General features: G+C 38.5%; 1 protein-coding gene across 4 annotated transcripts in view; it reads left to right on the forward strand.

Moving 5' to 3' along the window:
• SPIDR (scaffold protein involved in DNA repair) overlaps window positions 1-12,015 on the forward strand; it is a 603,350-nt gene that overhangs the window by 100,717 nt on the left and 490,618 nt on the right. For all 4 annotated transcript variants that reach the window (XM_045081470.1, XM_045081547.1, XM_045081503.1 and 1 more), the window contains exon 5: window positions 5,346-5,509. In XM_045081470.1, the coding sequence (XP_044937405.1) occupies window positions 5,346-5,509 (164 nt within the window). The remainder of the gene's footprint in view (window positions 1-5,345; window positions 5,510-12,015) is intronic.

The following is a 12,015-nucleotide window of genomic DNA, read 5'->3' on the forward strand; positions in this document are numbered from 1 at the left end:
TGCCCTCCTTGATCTTGGGGGGTGTTCTCTCTGCCTCTAGGACATGAACAATTGTTTCAGTCCCTAGATTAGGGACTGCAGGTATGATTTGCTCAAATATATCTTCTAGTCCTCTCACTCTCTCCAGTCCCCTCAGGGATCCCAATAATTCTGACATTCTGACATTGGAACATTTCATGGTGTCATTTTTTCCTCTAATTCTGTTTTCATGGATTCTAAGTTGTTTTTCCAGGCCTCTTCCTGATCCTTCTTTTCCATTAGTTTGTCTTCTAAATCACTAATTTGTTCTTCTGCCTCATTTACCCCAGTTGTTAGAATATCTAGTTTATGGGCGCCTGGGTGGCTCAGTGGTTAAGCCGCTGCCTTCCGCTCAGGTCATGATCTCAGGGTCCTGGGATCGAGTCCCGCATCTGGCTCTCTGCTCAGCAGGGAGCCTGCTTCCTCCTCTCTCTCTGCCTGCCTCTCTGCCTACTTGTGATTTCTCTCTGTCAAATAAATAAATAAAATCTTAAAAAAAAAATATCTAGTTTAGATTGGATCTCATTGATGGCATTTTAAAATTCTGCCAGATCAGCTCTCACTTCTGCTCTTAGACAATCTGGTGTCATTAGTGTTTTTCTCCAGCTTAGCTATCACCTGCATAGTTGTTACCCTGAAGTCTATTTCTGATGTCTTGCTTATATCCATATCCTTTAATTCTGTTGCAGAGGTCACAGTCTCTGAATTTTTCCTGTGTCTGGGATTCCTCCTCCTAGTCATTCTGGTCAGGGGTGGTTGAGGGAATGTACAGAGTTCAAAGTATTGACCACAACCTAAGCAGGATTCACCTGTTTTATAGGGACCTTAAGGTTGTTAGCCTCTTGTTCTTTCAGCCTGTGTTCTGCGGGAAGGTCCTGCTGCACTGTTACTCAGGCAACCCTGTGGGGGATATGGGCGTAGTGAAAACTGGTTTTGGGGGAGGGGGGCTTTTGTTTTCTGTCAGAGCAGAAGTGACTGTATCCAGACTTCTCTCTCAGAACAGAGAGATCACAGTCTGGTCTCCAGAAAGCCCTACAGGCCACACTGTCTCTGTCTTTGTCTTTGCTGCTGAAAACCCCAGAATCCTGGGTTGTGCACCCCACAGCAGCACTCCTAGCGCTCACTTCCAGGTCCAGGCACGTCTGTGCCCTTTGTGCTTCTAAAACCACCAGCTGCCTCCAGTTCACATGTCTGCCTCCAGAGCTCCAGGTTTCAGTCTGGGGGGCTGCCCTAAAGGCCTTTCCCCGAGGCTACCAGTCTGTGAATCTGTGCCCTGTCCCCAGCATGGGACACTTTTGGGCTCCTGTGTTATCTCACCTTCCCAGCGACATTGCTTTTGGTAGCTCTCTCCCCTTTCTGTTTATCATCCAGTATCTGCCCACAGAATTATGGCTCCCTGCTTCATACTTCAAAACCAGCCACTGGAGATATTCTGTTGGTATAGATCCTGATAGATCTTCTTACTTCTCAGGCTGATTTCATGGGTGTTCAGAGTGGTCTGGTAGATATCCAGCTTAATTCAGGGGACTGGTTGAAATAGGGTCCCCTGCTTCTCTGCCATTTTGGCCCCTGTTTTTGACAGTTTAAAACAAGGTTTCCCAAACTTCTCACTAATGCCATTTGGGGCCAGAAAACTCTTTGTGTGGGAGAGGGGGCTTTCCTGTGCAGCATAGGGTGTTTAGCAGCATCTCTGGCCTCCATTCACTAGTGACAGCTCTGCCAGCCCCTTGTTGTTATTTAAAATTTTATTCATTTATTTGTTAGAGAGAGAGAAAGTGTGTGTGCGTACACACAAGTAAGGGGAGTGGCAGGCAGGAGGAGAAGGCTCCCAACTGATGTAGGTAGGACTCAATCCCAGGACTCAGGGATCATGACCTGAGCCGAAGGCAGATGTTTAACTGGCTGAGCCACCCAGGCATCCCTCCCCAGCTTCAGCTGTCAAAGCTAAAAATGTCTCCAGTTGTTGTGAGATGTCCGCAGAAGGCAGAATCATCCTGAGTTGAGAACTGTAGACTTAGAATTAGGAAAATCATGTCTTTTTATAGTTTTTAGGGTGTATAGCTCATCTAGAGTATTTAGAAGTCTTAATGCTTTCAAAATAACCTTCATATTATAAACATAACCTTGGTTAAGGTTATGTTTATACAGACAAACCCTGTGGAAAAGGATTATATACCTTTGGCCACTTTGTATGCCATCTTGGTAACTACCAGTTCACATTCTAGTAATAAACAGGTGAGGTGGTATTTTAAAGTTATACATAAGCTCACAGGGCTTATTTTATTAATTCAGTCATATGAAATGAAATTCGTTGTTTGGTAACTCTTGGTCTTTATACATCTAAGAACATTTTGTTATTAAAAACTATGTTTTTTTGTTGGTGGATAGTATGCTATCTCATTAAATGAGTTGAGTATGCTATCTCATCTCATTAAAATTGCTATTAAAAATTGTCTATTTCTTTCTCTATGAAAAGACATAGTAGTTTTCAAAATTCTAAGAATGGAAAGGTGCTTTGAGCTAATTACTTTGAAATGTGTTAACAAATTGTTGACTTTTCTTAAGCAAGTTGACTATTAGGTAGCAAGTACATGATCCCCTTAAGTGTATCTAATCATGTGTGTAACTGCTGGCTTATCTTTCTCTTCTCTGTTCCTTTTCCATCTCCTCCTCCCCTCACTGCTTTTTACCTTTAATTACTGTTTATCAGTTTCTTGTTTTACCTCAGACACTTGGCTGGATATAATGTATGTTATTTTCTTTTTTATCTACTATATCTTTTATCTACTGTATCTACTATATCTTGTGAGCTGAGTACCCTCATTTTACAGAAGGATTTTGGGACTCAGAGAAGTCAAATCGCTTACCCAGAGTCACATAGTTAACAAGTGTGCCAGTTAATATTTATAGTTAGGGATGTCTAACACAGTGCTGTGTGCTTTAACACTGTTTTGGTGCTTAGGAGACTTGGCTTCTTATCAGAATTACCAGGTGGGTTTTGGTTTTTGGTTTTTTTATTTTAATTTTTTTTAATTTTCTTTTCAGTTTTCCAGAATTCATTGTTTATGCACCACGCCCAGTGCTCCATTCAATATGTTCCCTCCATAATACCCATCACCAGGTTCACCCAACCTCCCATCCCCTGCCCCTCCAAAACCTTCAGATTGTTTTCAGAGTCCATTGTCTTTCATGATTCGTCTCCCTGTCCAATTTCCCCAAACTCCTCTCTCCTCTCCATCTACCAGGTGAGTTTTAAACACAATATACCTAGACCTCCTTCTACTTATATTGGATTAGAGTCTCTGGGCCTTAAGGCCCAAAATTGTGATGGAGAGGGAAGAGCCCTGAATTAAAATTGTCAAAATCTTTTCTTCTTTAAAAAAAAATATATTCCCCCTGCATTTGTGTTTTTTTGTAACTTTGAAAAAGCTTAACTTTTTGGAGACTCAGTAGTTGTCTTGCCTGCTTCATAAAATTATTGTGAAGAATGAAAGGTCTTATTAGTTTGGGTTGTGGTATATCATTAAATAGCACTCAGAAGCTGCAGTATAAATGTTATTCATCGATGGGCTTCTCCAGGGTAGGAACAGTGTTCTGTATTATCTCCTGTGTTTGTTTTGGTATTTTAAATGTCTAGGATGATGTAGTAGGCTCTCTGTAGCACTGCTTTTACTGAATGAATGAGGAACAAATGGACAAATGCTACAAAAGTACAATAGCTCTGGGGGCACTTGCATTCCTCAGAGCTCTGCCTTTCCCTTGGCTTTCTGCTGTGATGCTTCAGCAACCTGGAGAATTTATGTGTTCCATTGCCTGGCTTCCATGAGTAAATGTGTTGTTACATATGGTATTTCCCTGCCATTCTCTAATGGTAAGAGTGGTTGCTGCAGTTATTTTACTGCTGTTATGTGTCTGCTTCTCCCAGACTAGTCTGACCTCCAGTCTTTTATAATCACTCTAGTGGACTTTTATCTTCTGGAACAACGGTATCAGAAAAAAGAAGACTTACATTTTTGTTTGCTTTATTCCATACTTTTACCTTTAGCTTAAGTTTTTCTTTTCTTTTCTTTTTTTTTTTTTAAATTTTGAATTCCCTTTCAGGTGTTAAAGCTAGTAAGTTATTTTATTTTTAATATTACTTCTATCTGGAAATAAGATTGTTGCTAGTATACCTCTAAAATAGGGTCAAGATATCTTACTAGCCCTCTGAGTTGCTGAAGTAGCTGTGAAGGAATATTTGGGCTTCGTACTGTAGGAAAGGTTTACCTTACATGCCTCAGAGATATCTCAGAGATTAATTTACCCCTAATAGCTACTTTTATTTCTTTAAAAATAGATTAAATTTGGTTATTTGAAATATGAAAATAATTTAACTTCCAAATTAAATTTTGCAAAAGTAGCACCTAGATAACAATGCTTATAAAAGTAAACTAAAAACTAAATTTCCTTGTTTTTTTAAAACTTGATGCAAAATCTATAAAAAAAAGTTTTAGGTTAAATTCTTTAAGAAGTCTGTTAACAAGAGACTGATTATGGGACACCTGGGTGGCTCAGTGGATTAAGCCTCTGCCTTCAGCTCAGGTCATGATCTCAGGGTCCTGGGATCAAGCCCCACATCAGGCTCTCTGCTCAGCAGGGAGCCTGCTTCCTCCTCTCTCTCTGCCTGCGTCTCTGCCTACTTGTGATCTCTCTCTGTCAAATAAATAAATAAAATCTTTTTAAAAAACAAAACAAAACCAAAAAACAAGAGACTGATTAAAGGGGCCCCTGGGTGGCTGAGTTGTTGAGCATCTCTGTCTTTGGCTCAGGTCCTGGGATTGAGCCCCATGTTGGGCTTCCTGCTGGGCAGGAAGCCTACTTCTCCCTCTCCCACTCCCCCTGCTCATATTCCCTCCCCCACTGCCTCTCTGTCAAATAAATAAATAAAAATCTTTTTTTTTTTTTTTTAAAGGACACTGATTAAATAAACTGGGGGTCAGCTATGCAGTGGAATACTATGTTGCAGAAAAGAATGAGGATACCCTGTTACTGATATGGAAAACCTCTGTTAAGTTAAAAAAAAAAAAATTAAAGTGTATCAGAAAGAAGGAAAAAAATTGTATTTTATTTCCTTGAACATGCTGGAAAAACCCTAGGAAGATACAAAAATAGCTAATAAAAGTAGTTACCTGAGATGAGAGATAAGAGAAGGAGTGTATTTTTCACAGTCTTTTAATATACATTTTAAAATTTACTCAGCAATATGGATGTTTTTAACTACTGAGAATAAAGAAATAGATTAAGAAACATTAAGCATATATACAATTATTTAAAATTGTATTTTTTAGATGAACTACAATTTATTGACTGGGAGATTGACAGTGACAGGGAAGATACTAGTGAGTGTAATGAATCTGAAGATGGTGAGAATGTTGTGGAAATATCAGACTGTGGTTCTTGTTCAAGCAATCATTCTTCGACTAGTGAAGAGAGGCCCTCTGAGCTTGCAAAGGTAAGTACCATTTCTCTCAAAATTCTGGTTAGGACATTTGTTAATCATAGTCTTTTGGTGTTTCATTTTTAACTCCTTTTTCCAGGGCAGTCACTTTTGACTCTTAGTGATTCTTTCATTATTTACCTCCTTGTCTCTAAATAACATGCTTGTAATGTGCTTATAAACATGGGTAACATGGGTAACTCACTCCTCCTCACCCACTCCCTGCACCTGCTAACATATGAAACTTTTTCCATTCCTCTATTCTCTCAGGACACATGTATCAAGATTTGGTTAGATTAGGATTTAGCATTGTATAATATTCATAACCAAGGTAAATATTAATTATTTTTCCTTCACAACTTTTCATTTTCCTTGGAGTTAATTATTTTGGGTTTTTGTTTACCTAACTTTATTTATTGTTAATAAAACTACTTTTTTTTGCCATTGTTTAGCTCTCCTGTAAAGGTTTTCAGGCAAAGTAGGCAGTCCAGCTGTTTTGTCTTTTTGGAGAGCTCATTCCCACAACCTCCTAGCTGCTCTAAGTTGAACTCATCCTCTCTGCTTTGTGAATTTAGCTACCCTTACATCTCTCTTCACCATCTTCCTGGTAATTCCCTTCACCTCTTTCTAATGTAGAGCAACTTTATCCTGCATTCCATGTCTTCCTTTTTCTTGGTTTTCACTCTCAGTATGATTGAGGACATCTTCTAGTAGCTTTCAATGAGAGGATTTATGGAAGATAAATGGCATGTCAGAAGATGAGTTTATCACACTTTGATAAGTGGATGGCAATTTAAATAGAATTTTAGTTTGGAAATTATTTTTCTTCAGAATTTTGAAGGCATTATTTCATTGTCTTTTAGTTCCAGAGTTGCTATGAAGAACCCTGAAGCTATTCTCATTCTTGATTTTTTCTTTTTAAGATGTATTTATTTGAGGGAGGTGTGGGGAGAGGGAGAGAGAGAGAGAGAGAATTTCAAGCAGACTTTGTGTTGAGCAGAGAGCTCAATCCTGGGACCCTTACATGTTGACCTGAGCTGAAATCAAGAGTCAGTTGTTCAACTGTGTGAACCACCCAGGGTCCCCTCTCATTCTTGATTTTTTAATACTTCTTTTTTATCACTTCTTTTAAGCAATGTGATTGTGATATGCCTACAGGTGGTTTTCTGCTTGGAGTTGATCAAACTCTTTGAGCATGTGGTGAATCTGCTCCAAGTCCATGTTGAAGTTTGGTAATTCACTACGACGACTCTCAGCATTTAGTGTACAGTCAAACTCAGGGCTATGATTTATTATAGTGAAACAATACAAAGCAAAATCAGCAATCTTTCACAAGTTTTATTCCAGTGGAGTCACACAAGGTATGCTTAATTGCTCTAGCAGTGAGTTTTTGATAATGTCTGTAAAATTTTGCCTGCCAGGGGAGCTCATTGGTGACTCAATGCCCAGACTTTCTGTTGGGGGCTGGTAAAGTAGACACTCTCTCTGCCTTGCATGTACTGGAATTTCAGATTTCAAGAAGGAAAATAGGTATTCAGCCTAAGCCATAGGGTCTTTTCTTTTTAATGCAAGCTCATCCTTTTTTTGGTTTTGGTCTTGCTTAATAATTTTCCTCTTTTGCCACCTGAATCTCTTTCATTACTGGATCATGCAGCCTGTCAAGAAGCGGGGGGGGTGCAGGGGGTCCTGCAAAATTGTGTAAAGACCCTCCCCTAGGAATCAACACAGGTCTGTGCCACAGAAGTCCCTAAAATTTGGAGTTTTGAAACTCAGATGCATGCCTGAGGTAAAAAAGCTTGGACACAGACAAGGTGAACACAGGGTTCTGATGGCAACTAGGGAGACAAGAGTGATTGACTGCTCTTCTGTGAGGGTTCCTTGAAGAGTGAGGGATGTGAGTTTTTAGCTCTTGGGCTAGAGAGTGGGGTGCCACCATATTCATCCCACATACCCATCAGCACTGAAAGTCTTCAGGGAGAAAAACAGGGCCACCTGGTGGATTCTGGAGCTGCTTAACACCAAGCCCTGACTCCCTGGCTGCTGCTCCCCATCTTCCCCCACCACTGAGGGCAAGTCCTGAGAATCAGCACAACAGACCCCTTCCCAAGAAAGCCAGTACAAACAGTTTGCTTGCACTGAGTTTACTGATCATAGAGTTCTGAAAGCTTCAGCACTGAGGAAAAATAGTATCTAGCGTCCTTTGGACTTTTATTCTTTATTTCCTTCTTTTTCATTTATTTTCTTATTTTTTGCAATTCTTTTTAAAAAGTTGTTTACATTTTTATATGTATATTTTATATTTTTATTTTTTGTTTACTTTCATTAGCATTTTTTATTTTTATATTTTTTTCTTACTTTGGGATCTAGATTCTTTATTTTTTTTTAAGATTTATTTATTCATTTATTTGAGAGAGCAAGCACAAGTTGGGGGAGGGACAGAGGGAGAGGGAGAAGCAGAGTCCCTGCTGAGCTTCTCCCGGGACACCGAGATCACGACCTGAGGTGAAGACAGAGGCCTAACTGAATGAGCCACCCAGCTCCTGTCTTCCTTTCTTTTCTGGACAAAATGATGAGATAGGGAAATTTATTCCAGAAGAATGGCAGGTAGTACTCACAGCCAGGGATTTATTTAATCAATATAGCTAACTAGAATTTAAAACAATGATTATAAGGGTACTAGCTGGGCTTGAAAAAAGCATAGAAGACACTAGAGAATCCTGTACTGCTGAGATAAAAGACCTAAAATCTAGTCAAGCTGAAATTAAAAATGCTGAAATCAAGATGCAGTTCCAAGTGGAGGCCCTAAAAATGAGGACAGGTGAATCATTGGACTGAATCAGTGATATAGAAGATAAAAAGTTGGAAAATAAGGAAGCTGAAAAAAAGAAGAAAACAGGTAATGGATCACAAAGGTAGACATAGGGAATTCAGCAACTTACTAAACTCTTATAACGTTTGTATCCTAGGAGTCCCAGAAGATGTAGGGAGAAAAAAGGGACAATTTATTCAAACAAATTATAGGTGGAAACATCCCAAACCTGGAGAAAGACACAGACATTAAAATCCAAAAAGCAGAGAAATCTCATTAAATTCAAAAAGAGGCAACCATCACCAAGGCATATCATAGTCAAATTCACAAAATAGACAGGGAAAGATTCCTGAAAGCAACAAAATAAAGAAAAGTCCTTATCTTATGAGGGAAGACAGATCGGGTTTGCAACAGATCTGTCTGCTGAAACCTTGTGGGCCATAAGGGAGTTGAAGGAAATATTCACTGAGATGAGCTGGAATTATTCAAAGTGGTACGTTGGAATTAGTCAATGGGATGAGTTGGGATTATTATTTCAGTATTCCAATATTTAATGTAATGGGTTGGAATTATTTATCCAGCAAGGTTGTCATCTGAATAGAAAGAGAGATAGAGTTTCCTAGACAAACAAAAAATAAAGGAGATTGTGACCACTAAACCAGCCCTGCAAGAAATACTAAGGGGACTCTATGAGCGGGGGGAAAAAATACCAAAAAGAACAAAGACCAGAAAGGACCAGAGAACATCACCAGAATCACCAGCTCTACAGGTAACACAACAGTGCTGCATTCATATCTTTCAGTAATCACTTTGAATGTATATGGACTAAACGCCCCAATCAAAAGACACAGGATACCAGAATGGATTACTTATGCTAAGTTAAATAAGTCAGAGAAAGACAAATACCATATGATCTCACTGATATGTGGAATTTAAGAAAGAAAACATGAACGTGTGGGAGGGGGGAAAAGCAAAAAAGTCATAAGTGACTTAATTATAGAGAACAAACTGAGGGTTGCTAGAGGAAGGTGAGATCATCAGCTAGATGGGTGATGGGTATTAAAGTGGGCAGTTGTGTGATGAGCACTGGGTATTATATGTAAGTATTGAATTACTGAATTCTCCAGAAACCAATATTGCACTGTATGTTAACTAACAAAATTTAAATTAAAAAAAAAGGGAAAAAATGGAAGAATATGTGTTTATATGGAATATCTCTAGAGTGGTAGGAAGCTGTTTTTACTAAATAACTTGTATGCTATTTTGAATTTTGAACCAAGTAAATTTATTGCTTGCATTAAAAAATGTTTTCTAGAAAAGGACATTCTGTAGTAATATCCAGAATATATCGAGAACTTGAACAAACCAGTAAGGAAAAGACATAGCCCAAATGAAATTCAGGTCATGAATAGGAAAGGGAAACCTGAATGGCCACTAAGCATGTGAAAAGATGCTCAGTCTCACTAGTAGTATGGGAAGTATAAATTAAAAATGAAATATCGTATATACAATACAGTGGAATAAAACAGACTACATTGGAATGTATGAGTTTGTATTTTCCTGCAATTTTTTATTCAGTTACATTTATTGGTATATGTGTGTTTGAATTACAATATGTAACGTATTTTTTACTGTTCTTAAGTAAAAATATTTGAAAGCCACTGTTCAGAGGAATTTTCACACATGGCTAAAGGAATATATATATATATGTGACTATTCATTATAGCCTTGTTTAGAAGAGAAAAAACTTCTGAAAGCTAATTTTCTATGAACACAGGCAAATTGGCTTGTATAAAGTAAAGTGCTATATTATCATCATGAATAATATTGAGGAAGTAAGCCAGTTTACCAAAGAATCTGTACAGTTTGATACTGCATTATATGAAGTATATAATCATGCAAAAGAGTAGTACATATTAATAACCAACAATCTTGGAGGAGAGGAAATTTTTCTCTAGACACATTTTTCAAGTTGCTGCAATAATATCACTTTGGATCATCATTCTCTGCAGTGCAGCTGTGGTAATGTGCACTCAGATCTTCAGCTGCAAGGAACAGTTGATTGACAGCCCCAACTGCCATCCTTCAGGATCCTTCATTTTGTTTGTACTAGGGCCGTGTTACCCATGGGCTGCATCTTTTACTCAGTTCTCTTTATTTTTTACTTCTTGTCCTCTTATAGTTTTCAGACCTACACTGTGGTCCTAAATCTCTCCTTGACTCTACTTTCTCCCTTTTATCCTTTGCAGGTGCTTCCTTCAGTGAATCTCTTCTATAGCTGATGTTGTCTTGGCATCTGCCCTCAGGAGATTAACTCATACTTGCATGCTCTGCCCAACATTTGCAGTTACACTAGCACCTCCTTCCTCATACTTACACAATACCTTAACTTTTCTCTTTTGTTTATTCAGCATTTCAGGTTGGTTGAGAAAAGTAAAATATGTGATGGTTTTTGTGGACTTGTCTTATATTCACAGTTTTTGTGAATATTTGTCTTTGAATTTGCATAGAAGCATACCCTGAGAAAACCTAGTAGTGGTGAGCAAGTGAGCCTGGGATGGAATAGCAGTCAATCAGGGATCATTCATTATTGTGGGGATCTGTAACTTAGCACTGCTGTAAAACTCTGGGAGCCTCAGGATTATCCCATCAGGGGATAGGAAAGGGGCAAGACTGCTGAGTTACTTATGTAGATCCCTTCATTCCTTGGTTATGGGATGGCCCTTGGTGGAATTTGGGTGATGGAATATTTCCTCATTCGTATAGACTACTGCACAAGTGGGGAAAATGGCTTATGGCAGCCAGAGAAATCCCTGAGGCAAAGAAATGGAATTGCTGGAAACTGAAGATAGAGCCGGTGTCACTGAAGATAGGGCAGGAGATATGAGTAGGGTGTCAGCAGTGTTTTATAGTGTTTAAATGAGCCATGTACATTGGATGAAATGGAAGAGGGGAAGATTTATATTGTAATTAGGAATTTTGTATTACTTAGTTCTCCAGAAACAAACTGTCCCTTATCTTTTTACTGTTGAATAATTATTACTGTTTTATGAACAATACACTATTTGTCTCTCATTCATGAATGTAGAAATAGAACATATATGGTGTGTGAATACTTACTCTGTGGGAGAACCCTGCTTTCACTCAGTGGGAAACATTAATTATTATTTAGGTCTGTTTTGAATTACTTGCTCAGGCTGACATGAGTGAAGTTGTTGATTTAGGAAAAATCTGGCCTGTGAGCATAATTTCAGCAGTTCTCTGGAGCAGAATTCTGGTAGCGCTTAAGTAAAGGGAACATAATGCTAACATTATGAATTCTTCCTTGTGGGACATTCTTCTAAGTGCTGTACTATGTACATTAGCTTAGTTAAACCTCATACTCACTCTTGTGAAATGGGAACTGTTGTTACCATCCCTAATTTTCAGAGGGTTCTAAGGCATATAGAGATTAAGTAATTTTTCTTTGGTCATAAAGTAGTATGTGACTGAGCCAGGATTCTAACTCAGGAGCTCTGGTTTCTGAGCTGTGGTCCTGGCCATTTTGTTACAGTGTCAATAATAGTAATAGCAATTGATAACATGATAACCCTGTGTTTTTACTATATGTCAGGCACTTTACTGAAGTGCTGATCATGTCAGCTAGATGTCATTAATAACTCCATTTTATAGATGAGAGACTAGAAATACAGATAATAAACGGCAGAATCAG

Source organism: Mustela putorius, unplaced genomic scaffold (assembly GCF_011764305.1).
Source record: "Mustela putorius furo isolate JIRA1106 unplaced genomic scaffold, ASM1176430v1.1 tig00000056_pilon_pilon_pilon, whole genome shotgun sequence".
NCBI lineage: Eukaryota > Metazoa > Chordata > Mammalia > Carnivora > Mustelidae > Mustela > Mustela putorius.